This window comes from Microchirus variegatus (assembly GCF_963457635.1).
Source record: "Microchirus variegatus genome assembly, chromosome: 10".
Taxonomy (NCBI): domain Eukaryota; kingdom Metazoa; phylum Chordata; class Actinopteri; order Pleuronectiformes; family Soleidae; genus Microchirus; species Microchirus variegatus.
Genome location: NC_139811.1, coordinates 22,695,776 through 22,723,519, shown reverse-complemented (window position 1 = coordinate 22,723,519; position 27,744 = coordinate 22,695,776). Strand labels below are relative to the sequence as shown.

The following is a 27,744-nucleotide window of genomic DNA, read 5'->3' as shown; positions in this document are numbered from 1 at the left end:
CCACGGTGTGTTACAGTTTAGCATAGCAGCGGAGAAAACTTAATGAAAGTCCACAGCTAAGCCGAATTGCTTGCATAAGATGGGTAAGTGCAAGTTCAACAATTTGTGGCTCCAATTTTCCTTCATGTCTTTTGTACTTTTTTGCCAGTATGGATTTGAAATGGGTCTTAAATTATATTCATTATGGTCTTTAAAAAGTCTTAAAAAGTCTTAAATTTGACTTGTTGAAACCTGCAGAGACCCTGATCTGGGTGTAGCCCACCATTCGCCCTACGTCAGCTGGGATACGCAACAGTGATCCTCGTGGAGAATAAAGTGAAAGATGGATGGGTTTTTTTTACCTTGAAGCTCACCGTGCTTGTGTCCAAGACAAACCAAGCCCCCCAAACTGGACGCCTGATGCCAAAGATCATGCCTTTGCATCGTTGTTTTTAACAAACGCAGGGAGGAAAATAAATACATTCATGCAGACTTTTTGTAGTCAAACTCTGGACAAAATGTAATATCTCATGAAATCGTGATTAAGACTTTTTAAGGGCCTTAATTTTCTTCTTAAGACCCCACAGACACCCTGTACATTAAATAATTGTAATTTCTTCCCACTTTTGCCATACCTTACATTTAAGATGAGACTCAACAATCAACTTTTTATCAAGCAATTCTGCTGCATTAACTAATAAACCCGTTTGCTTTAGACCTCCATGTGAATTCCATTAAACAAAAAATGAAGGACAATTGAACTCAAGATTTTATTTGCTGAAACAGAGTTAGGTCTTTAAAAAATACAGAGTTGCTCCTGTACACTAATCCTTATCCATCTCAGCCGGGGGTTGTTTAGAAATAGTCCTCGATAAAATACATGGGCGTCTTTTTCTTTACTTTTTTTTTTTTTTTTAGATGTTCCCCTCCATCAAATTTCTCTTTCCGTTTCTGTTTTTCCTCCCCAACAACAGTGTCAACCTTCTGCAATGTTAATAGGTTAATCTACAGCAGTTTTATTTACAAAATTACACAAAAGAAAAAAACAGAAAACGGCCCTTCTCCTGAAGAGCATTTTGGAAAATAATTTAAAAACAGAAGAAAAATACAGTTATTGCAGTATACTACAATCTTATTGTTACATGATGCAAAAGCACCATCTTGATGTACAGATTTCAGTGCAATTCATTCAGGTGTACCCTCACCACAGAGAGCGGGAGCTTTGCCTCTGAGCATCGGGGGATTTTAACACCACCTACATCACATTTCCCCTTGGCTTTAGGAGCGGGGGTTCGTAAGTGACGATGTCGTGTTGATTGGGACGTGGCTATAATTACATATGATTATCACTGGGTGGGATTCTTCACATTACACACTGATATATGTACAAGACACTGCAGTAAATATTAGCTTAGGAAGATAGGGATCCAACAGAAAGCGAGTAGTCATATGAGAACACAAAGAAACATCAGTAATCATGAAATAGTACGTCTGACGTTAACGTTAGTTGAAGCGGTTTGACTCTAGAGAAACAACACCCCCTCCTCCTGCTCCTCCTCTACTGACAGGATTCAGCTTTTAGCATTAGCTGTCAAACATCTCTTTGGCTACCAAAGTAAGCAAAAAACTGTGATAATATTTTATGTGGAACACCAACAAAAACAAAGCTCCAGTGGTTTCTCTGATTTGTCAACAAAAAAAAAACTGGGTTCTTGTTTATATTCCCCCATTCCCCCCTTGAAGGGATTACAAACCAGTGTCTTTAAACTGACATCCTGCTCTAAAAATGCAGGAAAAACCATGAAGGAAAAAAGTCTTTGTGTCGTTTTTAAAGCCAACACAGGCAGCACCACTTTGTGGCTACAACTTCACTGCACTGTGTAGGCCATTAGGGATGAGCTTCCTGTCACGCCAACTGTGTTTCGTTTCAAAGACTTTATCTGAAAGCCCAAACTGAAAAGTTTAGGGTAAAGTCTTTTCACCGAAATCTGCGATTTAAATTTGCAATATTTCTTAATAGTCATGACCCATGATTTGGTGGGTGCTGGAGGTCCTGCCCTGAAAAGATTGGGTGTAGGAGTGGGTGGAGCTGGAGAGCTGCAGCTGCAGCAGCCTGCGAGGGCCGGGGTGTGAACAGTGTGGGGTAGAGGGCGGTATGCGGGACGTGGTGAAGAGCTAAAGGTGTGTGGTGAAGTGCGGAGGCTGGGATAATATGTATTGGTTGGCCAGAGAGGAAGGCTGTTGGGTGGGCTGGAATCAGTCCGGCGTGTCCCAGTGAATGTCCCAGAGAGGGACCAAGGCTGGGTCCGAGAGGAGACAGGGAGATGGGGGTCAGGTGGTGTTGGGGAATATGGTGAACCTGGGCCAACTGAGCGTGTGCAGGGTGTGGGTGGTGGGCATGTGCTGGGTGTAGGCCCATGGCAGCAGCGTGGTGCTGGAGGATGGCGTGTTGCACTGTGGTGATTGACGTTCCGGAGGCCATGGACACAGTTGGCTGTTGGATGTGGATCTGCTGCAGAGCAGGCGGAGGCGGAGCCGGGGCCATGCTGGCGGCCGCTGCGGCTGCAGCCGCTGCTGCAGCAGCAGCAGCAGAGGGAAACGTCTTGACTTGCTTGGCTAAAAGCTGCTGCTGGATGTGCTGCTGCGCAGCCTGCTGTAGCTTGCTGTATTTCTCCATCTCCTCAGGTGTGAACGTAATGGGCTGACTCTCCAGTGGAGCCAGTCCATCCTCCTCTGCCTCCATGCCATCCTCCTCCAGGTTGGGCGGAGGATAAGCGGGGTAGGCATGCATTGGTGGCTGCTGCTGCTGTTGCTGCATTTCAGGCATGAGGGACTCCATCATTGGGTTCTGCTGGGGTTCCTGTCCTGACTCTCCTTGGTACTGAGGCATCATCATGGCAGGGTCCTGTTCAAACAGTGGCCGTGCTTCTTGCTGCACTTGGGCTTCTGTAGTCGTGTGCTGTGTCTCTTCTTGTACAACTGTGGTCTGAGGGGCTTCCTCAACCTTTTGGACAGGTGGAGCTGGAGGTGGTGGAGGAGGAGGGAACTCTCTAATAGGTTCGACCAAGATAATCTCTCTGTCCGCTTCAGAATCTTTCCCTGCACCGGATTTGTCTCCTTCATCTGGCCTGGTTAAGGGAATCAGCGGTTTCTTCCCTGCCTGCAGCTTACCAAAAAGTGGAAGCATGGCTTTACTTCCCAGGGTCGGGGGTAGTTTGGGACCAAAGAAACCCTGTGGTGGGTCTTTGATCTTAATACCAGACTTTGTTCCAGTGGCAGAATCATCACTCTTTTTAGACTGAACCTTCTCTAGAAGTTGGCGTGCAGTAAGGGAGTTTTTATGTTCCCCGGCATCTCTACTCCCACTTGGCCTCAGACCCTGCGAGCTGGATGAATGGCTGTTGCGGTTAAGGCCTCGTGATGTCGATGATCGTGGAGACTGAGAGCGGTAGATACGTGAGCGGATGAAATCTCTGCGATTTGCGTCACTGTCGCCTCGACCTCTGGCACCTCGTCTGTGAGGCGAGCCTTTGGCTGAACTGGAGGAGCGGCTGGCTGAGCTGCGGCTTCGGCTGTAGCTACGCCTCCAGGATCTTGCGCTGGTACTGCGGCTCCAGCTACTGGAGCTTCTCGAGCTGCTTCGGTGGTGCCGCCTGTGCCTTTTTCTGCGACTGTAGCTGCGTGAGCGTGATCGGGAGTCGTCTGAGGACGAAGAAGAGTATTGGTGTCGCCTGGATCGTCTTCGTCCCCGGCTTCCCCTCCGCTCATACTCTGAGTCTGATGAACGTTTGGAGCGCCGCCGCCTGCGACCCTCTGTGCTGTAGTCACTGTAGCTGTCAGAGTAGCTGCGGCTACGGTGGCTGTAGGCACTGCTGCCTGCTGAGGAGCGTTCAGAGCTGCTGGAGGAAGAGTGACTACGCGAGGTTTGGCCACGATGACGCCGACGACTGCTTCCCCGTCTTTCCCCTCGTCTTGATGAACGACTACAAGACCGCCGTGATTCCTCACTATGGTGGCGGCGTTGATCCCGGGGACTTGACCTGTGATGGCGTGAACGTTGAGTATTGGAGCCTCCTTCTTCCTCACTCTCACTGCTGGGAGGTCTGCCAGGACCAGGACTCTTCTGGGCTGAGGTGGAGCAGGAGGCACTTTGAGATGCACTGGACTCTGTCTTTTGTCGCTTGGTGCCACTGTGCTCATCTGTGTTGGTCTTGTCAGAACCTTTTTTGATTCCTCCTTCATCTGCTCCAGACTTACAAGGCACTTCTTTATTAGCACGTTTCCTCTTCCCCGGTTCTGTACCTGTATTTCCGGTCGCTCCTCCGCCTCCTGACGTCACTTGGACAGAAGATGAAACGGCTTTGTCGTCAGACTTTGGTTTTGCTTTATCATCACCTGTTACCTCTTCCTGATCAGGAGCTTTGTTTTTACTCTTCTTCCGTTTGTGTTTTTTTTTCTTTTTGGGTTTTTCTTGCGATACCTCCGTCTCTCCTTCTGCATTTTCTGCTGCTCCCTTTTCTTTGCCTTTACGTTTTGAGTGCTTGGCAGACTTCTTATGCTTCTTCTTTTTCTTTTTTTTCTTTTTCTCACTACTGCTGCCAGGTGCAGGCTTTGGCTCGTCACCTCCCAATTGCCCAGTTTCTCCCTTTATCATTGACTTATCTTTGTCGGTGCTGGCCCTGGGTTTTGTAGTTACATCTACTTCGACTGTTGATATCGGTACTTCTTGTCCCTTGCCATCAGACTCCTCAGGCTTGGAGGACTTTGTGGCTTTCCCACCACGCACTCCTTTGTTGCGGGACAGCTTGAAGTCAAAGTAGAGAGGATTACAGCTGTAAGACAAAGAAGGCTGAGCTTTCGTGAACTCAAGGAGCTCGGAGGGCCACTGCAAGGTTGTGCTCTCATCTTTGCTTAGAACTGGGAAGAAGGGACCAGTGGGGATTTTCGGGCCCAAGTTAGAATCCACAGTATCCTGTGTGTTCTCTGCTTTTTGTGCCGGTGGAGAGGGTACTGTGTCTGCTGTGTCTGCTGTGTCTGCTGTGTCTGCTGTGTCTGCTGTGTCTGCTGTGTCTGCCGTGTCTGCCGTGTCTGCCGTGTCTGCTGTGTCTGCTGCACATGAGGAGACCTCTTCTGTCTTCACTTTAGGTGATGGAGGAGTTGGCTCAGACTTAGGGGTTGAAGATGCGTGGTCTTGTTCTTTTTCTTGTTCTGGTTCAGTATTACAATCTGTGACAGTGGCTTCTGGCTCTTCAGGATTATCTTCAACTTTTTCCTCCATTCCTTCTTCCTCATCATCCTCTTCTTTGCTCGGACACTGGTCAGAGGCCTTCATGAACAGCAAAAACTGGAAGTGAGGTTTCACCCGGCAGTGAGCTGGAGGTATATAGTGATAATACTGAGGCTCCTGTCCAGCATATCCTTCCTCCTTTTTCATCATCATCTTAAGTTTATTGAGTGTGGAGGCCAGAGAGGCTCCATCATCAGGCTGCTGCACCTCTTCTGTCCCTTCCACATTAACAACCTCCACTCCTTCTCCTCCTTCTGATGCTCCCTTGGGACTCTCTGTTCCACAGACAGATGTCTCCTCTTGACCTCCAGCCTTTTCGCCCTCCTGGCTCTCCTCTTCTTCCAGAGCCTCCTCACCATGATCAGCAAACACTGCAGCTGCTGTCTCTAGCTTTACTGGAGCTTTCTTGGCAAATGAGAAAGACACACTGACTTTGGATGCACCACTTGGGGTTGGAGACAAGGAGCTGTTCTTTCCCAAAGAGAAGCTGATGGAAGGAGTAGGTTTCGGGGAGTCTTGCTCAGTTTTTTCCATCAATGGTACTTCCAGGGCACTATCTGCCACCAACTGCAAGACAGGGTTCTCAGGTGTCATGCTGTCACCATCTTCTGCCTTCTCCCCATCCACAGCAACTGTGGTAGTTTTGAACATGGGCCCACTCCCTGGAGTACTGAAACACAGAAGCATGATACCAATGTGATATGGGTTTCCTGCTAAAAAGATAATTTTGTTTAGTGGATAATAAAATGCTTGAACTTCTCTATTATCATAATTCATTGGTGACAACAACAAAAAGAAAGTAAAATAAACAGAGATTTAGAGGCTGACCAAGATTGTTTTAGTTTATTTTGGGAAATGTGCTTTACATTTGACCTTATATGAAAATGAGGTAAAAACTTCACAAAATATATAATATATAATAATGATAACAGATAATAATATAATCTGTTTGAATACATGGTTTTTGTGAAATGAATACTGCAGGACAGGTAAGTGTTGATACGTTGCCAGCAGAGGGCACTCGAGAAGTAAATTCTTACCAGTCCTGAAGTTTCCTCTGCTCTGCCAGCTCGTGCAGTCTGCGCAGCATCTTTTCCTGCTTCTTTCCTCCTTTCCTGGAACGCGATGACACATTACGAGCAAACTCTCTCTGCTTCAGCTCTTTGAGCCTCTGTAATACACAAGACACGACAGAGAGAAACAAACATCAGGATCTCATAATTTTTCATACAGATCTCCAATAAAAAGGAACAGAGATGAAAGTGAACAGTACCTGTTTGTGTGCGTGGTCATAGGAATTAATGTGGTTGTCAAATTCCTGGTGCTTGGTGTACTGTTTGTCACACAGCTCACAGTAGAAATTGGCTCTCAGGTCTTCCAGAGCCTTTGCAATGGCTTTCTCCTTTTCCACCTGGTCCTATAAAAAGTGAAATATAAAAAGTGTGTCAACTTCCACTTCAGGACAGTGTGAAAGAAAACACAAATTTGCATTACATTAACATGACTGCAGGGCCTCACCTTGTATTTTTGCCGCAGTTCCTCTGTGTCCTCCTTCTCCACTTCGAGCACCCTTCTCTTCTCTGTAGCATCCTCTGCATAGTCGAGCTAAAAGGAAAAAAAGAAGCAGCAAACCAATCACTTCTGAATCAACAGCATCCTGCCCCCATTTCACCAGTGAATAGAATATTATTCTGTGGTATCAGTGTTTCACAAACGGTTTGCATCTAAGCCACAGGAGCTGTGGTAATATCAGTTTGTCTTGCTATGTGTCAGAGACACACAGTTTATTGATGGCTAGTTTATTAGGGATTGCCGGAACACTTTGTCACAGACACACAAACCCTCCTTATGATTAATGATACTGAACCAAAATGTGACTCCCAAATGAAGTTGAAGACAAATGCTAAACGTTTGGCATTTTGAGAAGCATTTTCAAGTACTGGACATGAACCAGATGCATTTTTACCTTACCTTGTAGCATACAGTATTTTCTGCAACAAAGCGTTTTCATTTCAAATTGGGATTTGAGGTGAAGGCTTGCGTCCAACAAACCTGTTTTTTTAAAGCCGGTGAGTAACTTCCACTAAAGGCCACATTATACTTCTCCGACTGCGTAATGCGTTATCCGTCTGCGTCACCACGTAGACCACTCAAGCATTTATACTTCTGCTTCGTGGTGACGGATAGGCGCTGCAATTTCCCGCCCAATCAGTAGGGGTCGCTGCGCAAGGTTGTTGTGCTTTTGGCTACAGTGAGCAATGGCGTCCGAGGGAGAAAGACTGTTGTTGTTGAAACAGCGGCCGTTTGTCACTTTTCTGTGTCCCGGAACGCAGTTTTAAGATAATTTGAGGAGAGAAATTGGCCATTTAGAGTCTAAACATGTGCTGTGTGTGTTAAAATATGACGTATTTATAGTTCGGCAGCGACGAAGTCGGCGGTGATCGGCTCCGCCTCTGTGGACGCTCGGTGCTCAGTGTGAGCCGGCACAGAGCAGCTTCGCTCGGCCTGTCCTGAGAAAATATTCCGTGCACCCGGAGACGACGCAGAGGCTCTTCGACAGGTTCTGCGTCGACGCAGAGGACTCTGCGTAGCCTACGCAGAGCACTTTACGCAGGAGTATAAATTGGGCTTAAGCAGGGATGCTCTGCAGGCTTAAGTTGTGATTATAAGAGGTGCATAAAATGATGTTGCGATCCTACTCTGGGCTGTTTAATGCCTTGTGCACAGGAAATAATCCCATCAATCACTCAACACACAAAATCGTCGTTTCCGTTTAAGACAGCAATCCTCCTGACCAGTGTCCACCCGTGTCACTTATGTATCTGGCAACTATGATGGACTTTGCATACATAGCAAAGATCTTGCTAAAATGCAAGCGCCAAGTGTTAGCTTTAAACTGACTTGAGAAACAATCACAGTACACACTGTATATATCTTGTTATGGGTTAATTGCAAATTGTCACTGACATCTGGTTGTAATGTATGTAATCTTAACTGCGATACACATGTTTGGAACTTAGGTTTAAGTGATTATGAACCAGGTTGGTGCAATGCCAAAATAAATTGCATATCAAGCCAAGTGATAAATTAAATGGCTCCTTACCTCCATTTCCATCCGGCCCATTCCCATGACATCATATTTGAGGATGATGGGCACAGGGTCGGTGCGTCCTGAGGGAGAAGAGACAGAGAAAAGACTAGGTGAGTTTTTGAGACCGGGACGGAGGGTCAGCTCGAAGACAGCCTGCTTTTAGAGCATAGGGTGCTGGGGTTAGAGAATTTTGCCTTGAAGTGCAAAGAGACCAGAAAGCTACAGTGAACCAAACACCAGCCATTCTCACAGCTTACTGCAGCCAACAATGACAAACCAATTTATCCTTCCTCTTTCATTTGAGCTGGCTGCTAATTTGCATTATGAATTTGTTTGAATTTGCTGCAGTTTCAGTTTGATGAATTAGGTGAAGTCAAGGGCATCCGGGTTGTTTAGTTACAAGTCTCTGTCTTACTAGAAAAAGATCAAGTTCATGAAAAACCAAACCTGTCAGCTTTAAGCCAACCTACTTCAATACCGTTTCAGTGCAGTTATGTAGCTCTCCACCCCTCCTCCACCTGTTCTTTGCTGCAGTCCTGTTAAACCAGATTGCCAAGTTTATCAAGGACGCTAAAGCTCAAGGGACTGTGGGTGATGTTGCAATGTGTGTGTATGCATGTCTAAAGGGAGCAGCAATGGCAGCAGCTGCCTGTGAAGCTGAGCTCACCGAGTACCACTGCGACATCCTATATGAGGGAAACAAAGGCTCCCACTATTATCTACAGCCTACTGTATGACATCTTCTAAACTGTCTTCAGGGTAGCTGACCCTTGCAAATGTCCCCTGCCCCTTTCGATGTCCTGAAGTCCAAACATGTTCCCTTGTCCCAGGCCCACTTTAACTGGAGCTTAATGATCAGTTCGCTTTGTTTACTTAAGCTATGTTATGTAAGCTGTGAAAAGAGCTAGATCAGAAGAAAATTAACTGTAGAAAAATAAACAAACCAAAGACAACCAAAAAAAAAAGAACAGAATGAAACATTGAAGGTATAAAATATATACAAATCAAAACTACTTTGGAGATTGACACAGAACTGCTTAATCCACTCATAATCAGCCAAACAAAGCAGAGATAAAGACAAAGAGTAAAATAAAAAAAAAAGACACAAGCACTGAACTACAGCAGAGTGATGTCACAGGCCAGGTTTTGCCATGGTGACAGTGCAAGGGATGGGGGATACTTACCTGGTAAAACATGGGTATGGGGAGGAGGAGAAGGAATGGGAGGACAGACAAGACAAATAGACATGGGAATTTCAAAACAAAGGGCATAAAAAGAATTTGGACTAATTTGCTGCTCCTGTTGCCAGCCAGATACAATAATCCATCTTACTGATAGTAATTATCAATTCAGTTTGGTTTCAGTTTTTTTTCCTACCACATATTAAAGTCAAGTTTTTTTCCATGAATCAATTTTAAATATATACCATTGGGCATATAGAATTGCTATATTCACTAGGCTACAATCAAAATGTAATAGTTGTTGTTGTTGTACTTATTTCAAGCAAGGCGAGTTTCAATTTCTAACCAATTTGACTAAAAAAAGTCTCAAATAGAAACAAAAACAAGGCAGCTGATGCAAAAACAGCACACAAACATGCATTATTATTATCATTATTATTATTGTTAGCTAAATTATTATTTTACTTTCACGGTATTCTTACCTTCCTGGACAGAGAAGGGCAAGAATATAATTTGGGCTTGATATCTGCCTCATTCCTATACAATCCTTGTATATAAATTTAGTTCGCAGCCAAATGACATATTAATTGTGAAATCATAGATGCATCGGCAGTGTAACATATAGCGGCCTGTCTGGACTCTCAGTCCCACTGCAGTGTCTATCTTCAGTGTGAATGTCCGTAACAGAAAAACCTAACTCTGATTGCACAATTGCGGAGGTTTTACTCCAAAAAGGATGTGAGAGGAGAAACTGGAGATCATAAGACTATCTACCAGATAGACATGTGTGTTCATGCCTTTTGCCCAACAGCAGAGGAGAAGTGAAACTAAAAACAGGTTTGGTCTGTTAGTCAGCCACTGCAGTGGTCTGTCTGTAAGGAGTCACGAGTCAGGCCTCGCATTAAAGATTAATGAACAATTACAGTCATCCCAAACTATCACCAATCGTTAAACACAGTGACAATACTTCCACATAACCCATTCCAGTGGAACACAAAGGGACCAGACAAAAACAATGTGCGTCTAAATCACAGGGTGTGAATCACAAGGTTTTTAAAAAAAAAACTGAAAACAAACAAAATGACAATGTTCTAAGAGTAATACATATGCATGATAATATACAAGCAGCAGAATGAGGACTAATACAGAAAGAATTGACAGCCTATGTAGCATTGGTGCTCTGATGAGAGGAAAATGGAAAACAAAATGGGAGAAATCAAAACAAAATTTAAAAGAAAACAATTCAATTGGGGGATAAAATAACATTTACCACTAAGTTTACCATCAGCACAACATGGGCAGGATCAAATCGCTGTAAAAAAGAAACACCAATTGGTTAAGCAGGAAGATTGAGGCACATAGAGAAGGGAGGGTGGGGTTTGGGAGTGTGATTGTGTGTGTGTGTGTGTGTGGGGGGGGGGGGGGGTAAAAAGGGGGTTCATTACCAGAGGGGTTTCAGGGTATCACCCCCCACCCCCCTCATCCCTTCACTCAGGGCTAAGTGCTTACAGGGATTTCCTCTCACCACTCTCTCCCAACCACTGGTCGCAGTCCCCAGGCCCCTAAACTGGCATCATCTTACTCTCCCATATTCCTATATTGTTTTTTTTGTTTTGTTTTTTTAACAAACCAACTAGCAGTTTCTTAACTAAGCAAGTAGCTGTGTTGGGGTGGAAAATGAAAAAAACTGTGTCAGTTTGAGGAAGAAAGGGAGTGTATCAAACAGTGGTACAGGAAAACATGTGTGCCATTTTAAAAAGATCTAGTCTGAGATGATGAAATGCCACTGGGGACAGCTACCATTTTCCCCCTTTAAGCTTTTTTGCCTTGCAAACGCTTGTCAGCCCAGTTAGCAATTCTCCCTGTGATTCCTTTATTTCCTCACTAGCCCACAGCCATCAAGCTTGTTTTGGGATGTGCTTAACCCTGGTACAAGTGGACACATGACACACATAAAATGTACCTGACAGAAAGAGCCAGAAAGGCTTTAAGCAGTGCTTAGAGTAGGTTCTGCTTTGCTATGAAAGAGCATTTTTGTAAAAGTAAACATAAATGTGAACTGTGCATCTATTTGTAATGTGAAACTAGTAGCTTGGTGTGTTACCTCCAACACTGCTTAAAACCCCAGGTGAATGTGACAGTTTGGGGCAGGCAGGGTTGCACTTCTGGGACAAACATGCTGTGCAGGATGGGCAAAGAAACAGGGGGAGGATGGGAGCATGTAACCGTGGGGACAGAGACATTCGGGGTATAGAAAGGTGGTGAGGCTTTCCCTGTAAGTTGACTATAATGCCCGGTCAGTAATGGACACACGTCTCAGTCCCACATAATGACCACGCACATTCACACAAGTTTAACAGGTTTGGAGGTAGAAACAGGCAAACAAGCAGAGGGGAGAAAACTTGTCTACTCTGCAAGCCATTCACAGTCTGAGCCGTGGTTACAGCCAATCATATACCCGACAGCAGCCACGGAAACTCAAAGAGGAAAAAAAATCTAAAACACGTGGAGATGATGATTCTAAGGGATTCGATGGAATCACGGCTTCCTAAATCTGCTTTGATTTTAATGGATTTTTTGTTTTTTGTTGAAATCAAACACTTTACTCTTGTGCAGATTGAAATATAGGTTTAGTGATTATGCAGCAAAGAGGAAGAAGCTGACAGAGGCCATTAGCCTACAGTAAACTGTAAAAGGGGTGTTATATTGAGGTCAACTGCAGAGTGGGAGAAAGAAAACACACCCACACACACACATACTGACATACAGAGGGGATCCAACAAACCTTACCTAAAAAGGGGCAAAAAGGACAAAAGAAGAATAAGAACAAAGTCAATACAGTGAAAACTTAAAAAGGGGACACAATGCTTTCACTTTAAAATTCAAAAACCTTCTCTTCTGGCAAGGAGGACAGGAAAGGAAAATAAGATTATAATCATCATCCAGCAGATTTGGATTTGACGCAAGAGTTCAACTGTGCTGTGAGCCTACTCCTGAGAGCATTAGGTAATTTAAGCAGAGATAGTGGGCACCAACACTGGGCCATTAATTCCTACAAAACAACTGGACAGTTTGCCGCAGTCTCATCTGCCCACAAAGCAGGATGCTTATGTAACCACATGTCAGTGGAGCCAGCGGCAAAAACGAGCACTGTCAGCTCCTGCAACGTGTTCTCTTGCAAGCACACACATCCTTATCACATCAAACTGAGTGATATTCAGACGTTCAAGGCCAGATGGGAAAAACAACGACAGACTATCTAACGTAAAGCTCAGAAGTTTGTGCAGCGTTGTTCGCATTTGTACACTTGTCACACTACCCAGAATGAAGCAGCTCCCTTGCCTACTCTGTTCCCTGGCCACGGTCAAGCTGAGAATACCTATGAGATGACACGAGGAAGCAAGGCCATATATGTACATGAACGAGAGACGCTAGGGCAGCAAAGACACAGCTTAACAGCCAGTCATCGGATCTGTGGTCTCTGGAAGCTAACCAATACATAATCAACATTTTACCATCTAAATATGGAGAGCAGATATAAATCAAGATACAGGACATATGGTTTACAGGACTACCTTTTAAGACCATTTCCAAACTGTGGCAAACAAATCTCACACCGTTTACAAGCAAACAAAGGAAAATGTCTTCACAGACCCCTCTAACATGTCCTCCCTGTGGTTAAACAACATTTAACATAATTCATGGGTTAAGATATCACCATCTGCTGGACAGGTGTTTCAATTATACAAAGAAATTCCCCTATAGATGAACAGTTTCTGTTTAGTTTTAAAATTCCCAAAAACCTGAGCACACAGAAAGCACAAGTCTAAACACATAACGCAGCATTTATAATTTTCCGTGTGTATTTAATGACTTGCTTAGTTTGCTAATTCTGTACAGGCTCTTGCAGATCTAGGGCTATGACTTGCTCAGATTTTGGGTGTGTGCTGGAAACTCATTTTTGCAGAATGAGTGGTGTTTCTCATTAAACTGCTCATATTGAGTACAGATGTTACCGCTGGGTTTAAAGGGAGAGCTCGAACTGAGCGACCAAGAGAGACAAAGAGGTCAGAAACAAGTGCACAAGAGAAACATAAATGAAACCGGTACATCTGCAGTTAGAATGGGATGGTCCAAGAGGACAGAAAGGGACATGCTGCAGGAGGTAGACAAGACTAAATGCCAAAAGATATATGTGGAAAAACAAGCTTTAGAATGCAATGATTCATTAGATTGTCAGTGATGATGTCACTCATCTGCAATGCCATACATCATCCTCTCTGGAGAGTGCAGGCAAGGGTGAGGCTATGGAGTGAGAGTGAAAGTAAGACAGACAGAGAGAATGGAGATATTGATGAAAGAAAAGCAAGTGAAGAGACAGGAAGAGAGGCTCAGTGGAAACATGCCAGGCCTCTGCACCACTGCCTCTGAGCCAATGAGCCTTTGAGCACAGCAAAGTAGAGCTAATGAGGAACTGACGTTAGCCAAATGAATCCAAACACTCAGCTGTGTCGAGCCTTCTCCTTCTTACAGCAATAACCTGGTCATCCAATGAGAGCTACCTCCATAAAATATATGTTTTTAAAGCAGCTTTTTGGACAGTATATAATTTATTTAATGCAGGGCTCCAGACTAACATTTTGCATTGGTTGCACTGGTGCACAACAACTCACTGCTGTCACCGCCACAATGTTAGTTTTTTTGTCATTTCCCGTATAAATTCATTCGATAAAAAGTTAAAAAGTGGAATTGGACCGGTATTATAAATCTTATAAGAGCTGAGGACACAATCTGAATAGGCTCTCCAAACTAGAACCTGCTTTTTGAGTTGACCCAGTTCTATTCCACTGGGACAAGTCAGCAAATGCAAATACACCAGGCTCATATTTGTTTCCAGAAGCAAGAATGTGCCACTTATTATGTGCAACGCTGCCCAAAGAGAAATTACCCATGTTTCCAAAGAGAAACAAATATTTAGCTTACACTTGAGATTAAAACAAAAAAGCCTATGCTGATCAGAGACAACATTTGTGTCCAACCAGGGATTTAGTGAAAGAACTGAAGAAGGAAAGCAATTAGTGTACTCTAAAACGCAAACAAACTAGCACATCAAATTCCAAAACCACCGTTTCGCAATGATAATTGACTAAACAACTGGATGTAAACAAAACTTTAGCAAATTACACTGTACTTAGGAGGTGGAAACGCCCATTTTATTCACAATAGCTGAAACTTAATATACCCTTCTGTCATTTCCCAACCCCCGGGGTTCCTCCACTCATGATTATTCTGTGCATTGCCTCCAGAGCTTCAGAACAGCAGCAGGAACAACCGGAATGACGTTTGTTTAAATAATAATCCATTTTGCCCAGTAATAGATACAAAGGGAAAGGTCAGAGAAATGATGTGAACAGAAAAGAAAAACTGCTAGAAAAAAACAAACCCTGGAAAAATGAGGGGAGAGAAAATGGCATAAGGTAGTGGCACATTACCACCAGCATACATTGAACATAAGTGTACTGAACAATGAGTTCTTACCCTGCATGGTTTTGCCAAGGCCTTGTCCCAACTTCCAGCCATGTTTCTGAAGCAGCCGGTGCCCGATGTTATCCTAGCAGAGAGAAGAGAGGAGAAAAAAACCAAAAATATTCCAATAATAAGAGGAGCTTTCCCCCGTGGGCACGGGTCAAAATAACAAACAAAATAAAATAAAAACACTCAGATCACGCTATCATCATCAGCACAACCACCACCACCATCACCATCATCATTATCATCATCCACATCACATACAGCATGTAACATCAGTGTCTTCCAGTACTAGGAGTTGTAGTTGGGGTTGGGTAGGGGAGATAGAGGGAGGGGAGGCTGAGCGGATGTATAGGTTTTCCACTATAATGAATATATGAGGCTATGTGTAGCCTGTAAGCCACAAGACACCTTTGTGTAATGAGAGTGCAGTTTTAAAAGGCAAAGGAATTGGGCATGAGCATTTCTGTTGTTTAAAGATGGTTAAGATAACAAGTCACATCCACTAACTGAGAAGTTAAGAGGTGGAGGAGGAAGGAAGGACAGGGTAATATATGTATCACACGCATACATATATATATGAACCACTACAGAGCAAGATCTTAGTACACAAAGAACGGGACACAAAACAGGTATGGAAATCTTGCATTAACAAAAACGAAGACCAGAAACTCCAAGCTTGCTGTGATTCCGTAACCATGACAAGGGGAGCACCATGACAAGTATGCAGCTGTCACAAAGAAATAGAGCGAGAGGAAGAGGCAGAAGTGGAGCTAGTGGGCCTTGGATTACCATTACAAGGCCCAGGGTGGATAGAATAAGCACATGTGAGGGGGGACATGTGGGTGTGCAGGTGAAGAGAGGGAGACATTGTGTGCATGTAGCCCCATTAGATATACTAGAAATAGCCATTGTTTATGTTGTTGAACACCTCCAACAGCTCCGTTTTCAACGGTCTGTTCCCAACCACATTCATGCTTTTTTATCTTAAACGAAGACTTCATGCTGTTAGCATGCATCACCCTCCAAAACATACTAAAGACTTAATGACCTTTACAGACTAACTGCAATATAGTTACGTCACATGACTTTACGCACAGTTTCTTTAACATTCAAGCCTGCAGACTGTAACAAACCGAGGAGTATATGGACTTCACATACCAGAAAGGCTGTTGTGTTGTTATGTTGAACACACTGGCTGGTTTGTGCATTTGGGCTGTTATAGAAATATGGCAGCGCAAGAAGGCGGCCTCTGTATGGTCTTTGCTTGAAGGACATCATTTCAAGCAGGCTGTACACTGAGGTGTAATGCAGCCCTCCACGGTTTGATCCTAAAATTCTTTAACTTATTTCAGCCAATATACCCTCCCACTTGTTGCACACTGGTCCTTTCACCAAGAAGAGTGAATGGTGTGAATTTCACATCTCATGTCTCATGTTTGACATGGAATCCTTGTCAACTCACATCTTTGCCCTGCATTTGTATGTAATCTCATTGCTCAAAAAAACTCACTTCATATTTAGTGTGAACACACCATAATGACAATAATTTGGGCAAGACCAGGCAAATGTTAATGGAAAATAGAGGCTAAAGAGGAGTGCAGGAACATACACAAGAGGAATTCCTAGTACACCGTGGGGCCTAATGTGCATGTCTGAGACTGTGTGGGTCACTAGTGTGGGTCAACAAAAAAACACTGAGTGAAATGCAAGACCATCCCACCACTACACACTACATTACATCCTCAAGCACAAATTAACAAGAGACAATGAGATTTCTTAATAAGCAGTGATTTTTTTTTCTGTTGTGATTATAACTATTCCAAGCTTGTCTAACATTCACCAGAGTGCTGCATTCTACGAAAAACATACAAACCAAACAGAAAAGGATATTTATAATCACAAATAGATTGACATCAACTTTCACAAACAGAAAGTGAGGGGGTTGGAACAAAACTGGAAAAAAAAACAGCATGCAGCTTTTTGTTAAAGAGTTTTTAACAAAAAGGATCGTCGGTGTTAGTAGTGCACTGTGAATGGTACACATACAGAGAGGTGGGGCGGACTGAGGGCTGGAGGGTGGGTTAACAGAACCCGACTGTGTTAGTCTCAGGTGGAACAGGCACAGAGAGGAAGGTGATGGCTCAACAGGGCTCAATTAGTTCGACAAAATAAAACGAGGTCAGGACACGGGGCAGAACAGAGCAGGCTGAGCCATGGTGAAGGTGAGTTTGTAGGGTGGTGGAGGTGAGCTGGGCTTGTATGGGTTAGTGCATGTGAAGGGGAGTGGCAGTCACACACACGGCATACGCTGCGTCTCCGCCCAACAAGGTCTCAATTGAGACAAAATTGAGTCTCATTTGTTGATTTATACCCCTGTTATTTCAGAGCGAACTGTTGCCTTTCTTTGCCCTACTTAATATTTTGAAAGAAAACAACAGTATGTTGGTTGTAAGAACCATGAACTGATGAATCAATTGAACACACTCAAAAACATCGAGCTGATTTGCCTCAAATACCATAGAGGGAGAGTTAACTGTGACACTTCCTGTTTCTGTTGGGGTGTGTTTCCCCCCCTCCATTTCATGATGTTTGAGCTCTTCAACTGTCAGATCCCTTCCGCTGTGGAACGAGATAAGAGAGGAATCTGTGCTAGGCTTTTGCATTGTGGGGAGAGGACTACCTTTATCGGTCCATAACTAGAACACAGACAACTGCATTATGATGTTTTCAGTGTGTCCCTGCCCGACAGTTTCTGTATACATCATAAGATGCGTAGGATTAGCGGATGTATGTCTAGAAACATTTGTTTCCTTCTCCTTGGTGGACAAAATGTCCCCTGACTTCACTGTGAAAGAGAACACTGCAGAATTTGCTGCAGTGAATGCCTCCCCTCCCACTGACATTGGGCATTGCTTCTATCCCATACTGCAATATCAAGGTCCACAGAAACATTCATATTAACTTGGAGGTTTGGAGCAAGGAGGGAAATAAAAATGCATCATTAAAAATACTTGGCCAGAAGTCTCAAGAGTTTTACGATGAAAGATAAACTTCTGAAAGCCATACGATACATTAACATCTATACTTTTCCTAATTGCTCACATTTTATGCCATCTCTGAAAGATTGGATGAGGCACCAGTCACAATCGCTAATACTAATAAAGTACAGTCCAAAAAGAGCTCAGGAAAAATGGGCGGAGATGAAGCGCAGACTGCATGTTGAACAACAGATGAGTGCACCAAAAGAACTGACAGACAGACGGATGAAAGCAACGACGGCGAGTCCAACAGCAGTGCAAGTGGAGTGAAGGCATTTCCATACGAACCTGGCTTTAAAATACTGGGCTGTCAAAAAAACAGTCACACGTGACACAACGTAAGAAACCGGCCAAACGCTTTCAACTGCAATTCTGCTAGCTTCTCTAGATCTTAAAAATGCAAATCTCTCTCTGCTTTTAAACAAACATAATACTGTATACAAACAGAAAAGGAGGCATGTCAATAAATCCACCAATGGAATGTTAATACAAGAGAAAGAAAAATAATAGAAAATGTTATCCAAACAAAAGATCTACCAGAGGGTTGTTTTGTAAAAGTGTGCATTGCGCCGTCATTGGCACAGTGCATGGCAAAACATATAGATAGAGGAAGGGATATGCAGTGGACCCCACCAAGAGACCTCAGAGTATTTAGGAATTATATTTATTTTTTGTGTTTGTGTGCAAATACAATAGATTTCTTTGGTTCCGATTGTTAAAGAGGACGGGGTTTGAATTACAAAATCTAACCCGATTAAGACTATGTATATCTTCTGGTTGTCATCACTTTAAGAGATGTAAGATTTTTTTCAATAACAAATATAGACAGACTCCTTAGGGATCTGTCTTGTAAGAAGTGGACTGCTGTAGTTACTCATCATCCTTTCACATGTCCCTGAGGAATGTCTTCTGGCATGAACTGGTGGTGAACCAGCTCTGTCTGCTGCTCCTCCTAAACTCATAGTTTCTGCTTTCTCAGTTACAGAAAAGCGTGGCGACAGAAAACGTGTCAGATTTAAAGTTAAGGGATTAACAAATTACAAGTGATGGGGAAAATGAGACAGAGATATGCGAGTCAGTTTTAATAAAAACTTAAAAATGCATACTTACCTCATAATTCTGAAGAACAATTCACCAATCAAACGCTTAGCAAGGTTAAGTAAAGGGGTCTCCCATTTCTGTTTGCACACAATGCTAGTGCTTCCACTAGCTTTATATGGGTTCAGACTGATGTACAGATGAAGGCTTGAGTTATTCGTTATCATTTTCATGTGAGCTGCCTAAATAATGACCATGAAACCTTGTATGGCGCTTAATCAAAGAGGTGGAGTTTCAATAAAAAAGAAAAAAAGGTTAAGTAGTGCTGGGTGGTATGACCAAAAATGTATATCACGGTATTATAAAAATAAAAAAAATTCAACAGTGTTACGGTATTTTCTTATTTTGCTTGAAATCGCTAATTTCTGCAATTACTACCAGTTACTTCTCCAGCTAAGCTAAAAAGGGTTCCCCCTCAAATATTTTTCATATTCAAAATCAAAATCAAAATTCACATCGGTATACCGCCCAGCACTAGTATGTTGTCGATTATGACCTTTCCCATGTGGTCAATCTTTAACTATTGGATAAAGGGACTAACAACTGTCAATAAAGGCGTTAACAGCTAAATTGACAATTTTTGCTGCTGTACTTCATGTAACCAGGTTCTGCTGAGCCTCCATTACATAACAACATGTTATGAAGATATTTAACTCCCTGTGGCCACATGTTTATTTGATTTCTGTTGCGTGTGAGTGCTTTCTGTGGCTCTGAGGCTGCCCGCTGCATATCACTCTGAGAGAAGGTCAGGTAAGGGGAAGGAGTGGGACAAGGGTGGGTTGGAGGGGGCAGGAGACATGGGAGGAATGACTTTGAAAGGGGGAAAACTGTAGTATCGATTAGGACAGTGTTGAGAGGAAATAGCACTGAATGCTACCAAGTTAACACATGCAATGCAAAAACAATGTTAGAGAGAAAGAGCATAAAAGACCAAAGAGGAAAGAGAGAAAAAAGATCCCAATAAAGTACCACAGACCTCTAGCTGCCTATGAATCACACACAATAAGTGGCAAGAGAGGGGCTCCGAGATGCTGGGCCAAAGGATTCACCAACAGCTCCAAGATGGAAGACATGTGGACAATTGCCACAAATCCCACCACATTAGAGGTCATACTACAGAGGCAGGGCAGTCCTGCGTTTCTATTTACATTATTATACACAACACTGTGTGTTTTTCTCGGTTTTATCTTTCAAAGTATGAATTTAGGCACTCTGTAAATCAGATATTTCAAAGCTCAGCTGGTATAAATTAACTTTTATGCTTTTATGGTTATTTAAAAAAAAAAAAAAAAAAACCTGCAATGAAGCTTTTAACTTGGATGCGTTTCTTTTTAAAGAGGAACTTTGACTTTGTTATTGACAAAAATGCACTTGATGCAACAAAACATGCTGTCAGATTAACCAAAATGGATTAGCATAATTAATTACTGGTAAATGTGTTTGGCTTCAAGTAGATAAAAAAAATCTACCTCATCTTTTTTGGACACATTTTCCAAAGAGAAAACGTAAAACTAAGTCACTGTGATGGCCCCTCTGATGTGGCTGTTTTTCCATTGATGTTCGAGGAACTGTGTGATGCTATGGCGCGGCCCTCAGTGCCCCTCCACGAATAATAGCGCAGGAGTAAATGAGCCACTCAAGCCAGGTGAGCAGGCCACTTCTCTCCATTTCTCTTCTCCCTCTCCACCACCCACACACAGCGGAATATTTGTGTGATAGTAATCATTACTGAAAGTAGGCCAGGATATTACATTTTATAGTTCTTGGTCTACTGGATTGTAGAAAGCATGTGTTCATTGTTCTTGTTACTTTGTGAGACACATGATTTTTACTTTGGTCTGCAGGGGGACATTTGGTTGAAAATCTTTTTAAAAAAATCATATTATGATACTGGGAATTTAATTATGTATATAATGTGCCAAATAGCTTATTTCTGTAGAAAAAATATGCCTTTTACATATATTGATCTTTACCTGAACAGATTAAGAGACCAGTTTATCTGATTTTAACTGCAGGCCATTATTTGTATTTATACCTGGTTGTTAATGGGCTGTGATTACCTAATAAAGAACGTCCATAGAGTTGTGGAGAGGTGAGCTGACACTGTGGAGGTAAGAGGAGTTTGGGCCTGCTCACCACACTGCCTCAGAGACAGAAGATGGAGGGGGTGGAGAGACTGGGGAAGGACAGAGAGAAAAGAGCTGCCTGCGCTATTATTGATGTGCCTCATCAGCGAAAAATGCAGTCCCAGTTGCACAAGCACCATGCCAGCACAGAATGACAGAGGGTACTGTACACCGAATAACTGTGTAGTAGGGAGTGAGCGAGAGAGAGAGAAACTGAGCTTAAGAGATAGAGAGAGAAAAGATGTAGAGTGTGAGAGAGAGAGAGAGAGAGAGAGAGAGAGAGAGAGAGAGAGAGAGAGAGAGAGAGAGAGAGAGAGAGAGAGAGAGAGAGAGAGAGAGAGAGAGAAAAAAAGAGAAAGAGAGACAGAAAGTCAGAGAAGCGTTACAAGGACCCTAAAGATAGGAGTAAGAAAGCAGAGCGTGCAAATACAAACCGGGTCATTGCTGCTTAGCTAATATGGGCCAATTCGCTGCGGGAGAGAAATGTCGAACACCCCAAGTTGTGTACAATAAGATAACTGTCCTATAGACACAAACACTGTACACTAATACATGAATTCTAAAACTACATAGACACACACACACACTCTCAAACACAAATGTAGCCATTCATACCATCTAATGTGTGCTCTCGTTTGCTAAATGATGTGGAATAAGCACTGCACGATTTTTATATTTGAGCCACTGCAAAACATTCAAATCTTGTGTTGTAAACTCCTGACATCATATTAAAAGATGTGTGAAATAATTCACATTTATATAGGTTGTGTAGGTAGATCACTGTTGGATCACAGCATAGCAGGATACCAAAAATGCACGGCTCCGTTTGCCAATGCAGGTGTATGAAGTAATAGAATTTGGTCGTGTCCAAAAATGGCTTTTTCTGTGTCGTTTAAAATGCTCAAGTGCTTCGGTAACAGCTTATTGACGACAGTGCTTTATCCACTTTGTGCTTTCAGAGTCATCTTAGTGCTAAGATGACTAACAATGACTAATGGGAGACTGATACAAAACTTTTTTTATCAGTAAGCTCTATATAAAAACACAAAGATCTAGCATATGCATAATCATTTTAACTGTCACACGGGAAATGGAGTAGGCAGAGGACATGGGAAGTGGGTGGGACTTAAGGGTATTAATAGACATGAGACAAGTGATTCTACAGGTTACGTGGCAGATGCGTTCAGGAAAACACTGGATGCATCTACATGAACAGAATGAATGGAGTAAAAAGGTGTGTGTTTTTTGTTGTGGTTTAAATAAAATTCTTCCTGGACCAATCATATCCACTCTCACAGCTGGTCCAATGATTTGGGATAATGGATGCAGCCTTACCGATTCGATGGGCTTGTCCAAGGACGCCTGTTCCAGCTCCAGCTGGCCCTCTTCATACTGGTCAAAGTGATTCCCACCCTGCAGGACACATCACACATATAAGCTTATTTTAGAATCATAATTGGCTTGAACAGCGTGACAAGCTGTTGATAACAACCAAGATCTGACAGGAGATGATTTTTGAAGAAAACAGGGTCAAATATTACCAAAACATAACATAACATAAGTACCAGTTTAAAGGACACGAAAAGTAAACTTTTATCTTCTGCAATAACCGATAAGGAGGATGAAGTCAGCATTTATTACGGATTTTACCATCACTTAAGTGTTTAAAAACAAGACACCGACTGAGGTTGTTTTTATTTAGGGTTTCAAAACAACGGCACACTGAACATGTGTCAGTTACACAAACTGAATAGCAAGACTGGGGAAGTCTGGTAATTATATTAGACAATCTATAAGGTATGTTAATCAAGAGACAAACTCAAGTCCGTGTCTCAGCTGTTGCTGGGTTGAGTGACCTTTGCAAGCTGTCAATATGTCACGAGCTGAATACACTCATGTTTGTAACAATGTGAGGGAAGTAATCCTAATCTTTCTCATAACGATCACATGTGCGTTCTTGATTATACTTGCAAAAAGAAAGACCAACACAAATAAAATACATTAATATACTGTTCACTGCATAATTTGAAAATGCACACAATGCAGATACACAGTACATGTCTACTTTCAATATGTCAAACTCCATCTTTGCCAAAGGCAAAATTGAAAATTGACTTAGTTTATTTGCTTCTCTTTATTTCTTGGGTACATTTTGAAGAGGAGAACTTCCTCAGGCTGTTAGTTGTCTGAATCTAAAGCACATATTTACTCATAGAAAACTGAGAATTTGTGTTTCAATCTATGCCCAGGGTGGGACAGACAGGAGACAATAAGTAATGGGTTTGCTACGTAAACCAAAAGGAGTGTTTGTAGAGCTGTTTCTGCTCCGAGACAGATGGCTTCCTCACTTCTGCAGTAAAGGAGAGATAAAGGTCATGGGTGTGCGTCTGTTTTTTCTGGACCTTCACACAAGCATAAAAATGTCATGTTCCAAAGCAGTCCATGCCACAGTGTTATTGTTTAACTGGCTGCTTGTAACCACTGACAATGAGAGATTCCTTTTAGCCAATTTAAGGTTGTATTACTGAATTAACCTGCACTTTAAAGACAAAAAAAAACAATGAATTCATTGGTAAAATAATTGACAGATGATTAAATTATAAAAAAAAAAAATAGAAGTAGCCTTCGTCTACTTACAGTTTATATAGATAACAGAGAAGACCAATGATACCATAGGGCTGGGTCAAGAGGATTTAGCCCACATATTCTCTAGGGAGACTGGCTTTGCAGAGATAAGCAAACAATCAAATCATCTCAGAATAATGAGGTGATTTGATGCCAGTGTGGCAGTCATTAATTCAGATGAAACAAGACCCTGCATCAGCATGACTGAAGCCAGGGATTAGGTGGATTTATTTATGAACAAATCAATGGCTTCCTCCCTCTCCTCCTATGTGTCCTCCTCCTCGCTTTCTGCCCAGACCACTTAATGTGGCATCAGCACAATCCCCAAGACAATGACTTCTTATTTTCATTGCTATGGGCTTCCTCAACCCCCTGATTCTGGTTCACGAACATCACACCACTGCTGCACTGAAATACAATCATTTCTCTGAGCTTAGATGGGCAGTAAAACAGTAAATTCCGATTAGTGCTACACTAGTGATATGGATGCTCCATTCCACCCCACATTGGGAAATGAGATAGCTACTGCTGGTCAATTTTGCAGTTGCTCTTGAATTTCTTTTATGCTTTATGTGTGTTTCTGCAGCTTAAGATGAGCCACATGCTAATGCTGCAACAACAATGTAAATCAACAACGCTGGACTGGTTCTGGATATTAGGTAGACCATCTGTGGGTGTTTCCTGAGCCGTGTTACTTTGGCAGCAAGCTCTATCCATGAAGTCGGGGAGAAACTTTCAGAATACTGAGCATATGAATGCCTTCACAACAGATCTCTCACACACAGAGCTCCACTGTGCTGAGCTGAAACAGCGCTCAACAGACCCATTCAGACCACACAGCAATTCACCTCAATAAAAAAAAAAGTTCCCACTTCCCACCAACACAGTGGGTGTAGAGGGAAGAAAACAATAACACAAACTTCTCCTTGTACACAAGTTTAAACTTGCCATGGGTTTCGCAGCATGTCTGATAAGTTCACCATTTCAACACAACATTTCCTTAAGTAGATACAAGATTGTTTCTACAGCAAACAGCAACTGCAGTTGGAGTTAAAAAAAAGGGCAAGTAATGTTCATCATTTTAGTACAACCTTAAAAAACAATAAAAAACATAATATATCTTCAAAATATAGGGTGTAGGGCTGTAACTAATGATTATTTTCATTATCGATTGTTTTGTCCACAAACCCAAAGAGTTTTAGGATTTCTTTGTTATATGGAGCAAGGAAACCAGAAAATATTCACATTTAAGAAACTGAAAAATCAGAAATCTTGTTTTAATTCTTTGAAAAAAAAAAAAACACTCCAGACCGATTAATCGATTATCAAAACAGTTGACTTAAAGGGCTTAAGGAGACAGACACCTCCCTTTAGGTTTGTATTTAAATTGCTGATCTAAAGCCTCAGTCTGACCCAGTCCGAACATCACTGTTGATACAGCAACATTCCACTTAGTTCACAAGTCACACCAAGACAAATAGCACCTTTGATATGTAATTGGATAACGGAGACAGTTAATAAATGCTCATTTTATTCGCAATTATACTATATGTATATAAAAACATGACAGACGTATGTTGCAATAAAATTGTTCACGTCATCATGAACAGAGGGATTATTCTTCTCTTGTACAGCCAGAAGTGTTCTTCCACCAATGTATGTTTTTATGCATTTAAGGCTTGTGGTTGTGCAATGACCCCCTGAGGGATTTAGAGGAAGGACAAAAATTATCTATCAAGAAAGACAGAATTTTTATGATGAGAAAAAAAAGACCCCGCCAAGTAAGAAAATATGCACGTCAAATTGGTTTTGCAGTCCAGCTGCTAATGTTGTTTGACTGTTACGGGGTGTGGTCCAAGATTACAGATAAACATGTGAAAGAACTCGAAGCCCATAGAAGGGTTGTAAAATTTAGCGACTCAACTTGTGTTTGGAATACAAAAAAATGTCACTCACTAAAGAGCCGAGACACATTTATTTGTATATTTCATCAATAACTAAGCAAATGGAGCAAAACAGGGCATTGTTAACAACCTACTTTGTTCAGTCTGCACTGTTTTAGAGTCAACGGTACAGTTAAAATATGTTTATTGCTTTACATTCGAGTGAGATCACATTTTCTCCATAAACCATCCCTCAGATATAAAGTTTATATAATTAGAAATTGAACGCATAAAGAGCTCCTACGGTCCAGTGCTTTCATTCATAACAAGTGTGATCAATGCCATTAACAGTGATTATTTAATTTTATTTAATTTAATTACAGAAAATCTTACAAAATGCTAGGAAGACATTCCTGGAATCCGAGGTGACTTCATCTGATGTTTTAAGTGACCACAAGTTCAAAACCAAAGGTATATGGAGATGCTACGATTGTTTGATTGATCGATTATTCATCATTTTTAATAATAAAAAAAAAAAACATAATTAGAAGATCTCTGATTTCTCAACTTCTTTAATGTGAATATTTTCTGATTTCTATGCTCCATATAACACAAAAAGTTCTAGAATCTAGAACATCATCATTTGCAGGTCAAACATTTTCAAGATTTTCTCGATTAATCAAGAATAATAATAATCGACAGATTAATAGATGATGAAAATAATTGTTAGTTGCAGCCCTAATATGGTTAAAATCATATTTGACAAATAGAAACTCACCAAAATCCATTAACAACATGCATGCTTTTATGTGCAACAAATTATTATACAATGTAGCTTTGGATTATCTGTTGATCACCTAATTGATTAATCCTTGCAGGTCTAGATTAGAATTACTTCAATTATGTCAATGTCTATAGTTCATAAAATGCATAGAGCATCAAATGGAAACATACAAAGTAAAGCAGGGAGGAAAAGGCAGCAAATTAATGACCAGGAAATTACTTGATTAATTGAGTAATCAGTTTGAGTGTTCAAATAATTAAAACAAGTTATTCGTTGTATCCAGCTTTGATACTTTACTCCATAAAACAAAGAAATCATTAAAATGTAATACTTTTTGGTTTGTGGACAAAACAAGACATTTTACACAATAAATCGAGATATAATCGACAACTTCATCGATTACAACAATAAATCATTAGTTGCAGTCCTGAATGTTTTGTTAATATATATTATCTTATGTCTCAAATGTGTGTTTAATCCACGTAAACAATAGGCATGATGTTTAATGCAATCGATTGATTTAACCAGTGAAACAGACCGGGCTAGTTTACTCGTGGTAACTAGCTGTTGAAGTACTGCTGTCAACATGATACAGCCGTTTCAGGCTAACGCTCAACCAATGTGCATTCGCATTTGCTACCTGCGACTTAGCTAGCTAGCTAGCTATCGACGGCTAGCATATGTCGATAAATAACCAGTCTACCCAAGGTCACTAAACATGCAAATTAAACGTTTGCGCGTATTTCACAGTCACCCGCTTACGAGTGTCACATTGACGAGTGTTAAGGTTTCCATTCAATGATAGGAGTCACTATAGAACGCGGCCAAAAACTGAGACGTGAACGAAGTTAAATCCTGAAGAGCCGCAGCGAACAGGCGTTAGCCGTGCTAGCTTGCGGTGCTAGCGAGGGGACATGTAGAGCGAAATACACTGCGGTGTCCGGGCTGTTCGTCCCGTTTGAGTCCGCATGCATGTCAAGAAGCGACGAAACGTGCTATAATGCATGCAGGAGTGCCTTCAAATGTCGCACATTACCTGGAAATCACGCTCTTCGTTGAACCTAGAAAATCTGTCGGCCATTTTCTGAACACAACCGCAGCATCGGCTCGTCTGCTCTCT

At 42.0% G+C, this 27,744-nt stretch overlaps 1 protein-coding gene across 4 annotated transcripts; it reads right to left on the bottom strand.

Moving 5' to 3' along the window:
- Positions 1-742: 742 nt before the first annotated feature.
- Positions 743-27,744, bottom strand: gpatch8 (G patch domain containing 8). Of its 4 annotated transcripts, none has more exons than XM_083896196.1 (11): positions 27,661-27,711; positions 22,668-22,745; positions 21,767-21,802; positions 18,397-18,415; positions 12,329-15,149; positions 10,809-10,850; positions 8,370-8,437; positions 6,785-6,871; positions 6,540-6,683; positions 6,307-6,437; positions 743-5,936 (listed from the first exon to the last, which is right to left on the bottom strand). In XM_083896196.1, exons 7-11 carry the CDS (start codon positions 8,394-8,396, stop codon positions 2,000-2,002), a joined length of 4,326 nt encoding a protein of 1,441 aa, XP_083752322.1. In that variant the 5' UTR covers positions 8,397-8,437; positions 10,809-10,850; positions 12,329-15,149; positions 18,397-18,415; positions 21,767-21,802; positions 22,668-22,745; positions 27,661-27,711; the 3' UTR covers positions 743-1,999. The 4 variants fall into 4 exon arrangements, with proteins under 4 accessions (XP_083752322.1, XP_083752323.1, XP_083752321.1 ...); XM_083896197.1 differs by having other exon boundaries at positions 15,077-15,149; XM_083896195.1 differs by lacking the exon at positions 10,809-10,850 and having other exon boundaries at positions 15,077-15,149.

What these genes read in the sequence shown, in the direction of transcription:
- gpatch8 (XM_083896194.1), bottom strand. Translation starts at nt 27,705, where the DNA reads ATGGCCGACAGATTTTCTAGGTTCAACGAAGAGCGTGATTTCCAG. An exon ending in ACGAAGAGCGTGATTTCCAG is followed by an intron (nt 22,746 to 27,660) that starts GTAATGTGCGAC and finishes TGTGTCCTGCAG; the next exon opens with GGTGGGAATCACTTTGACCA. An exon ending in AACTGCGGCAAAAATACAAG is followed by an intron (nt 6,684 to 6,784) that starts GTGAGGCCCTGC and finishes CACTTTTTATAG; the next exon opens with GACCAGGTGGAAAAGGAGAA.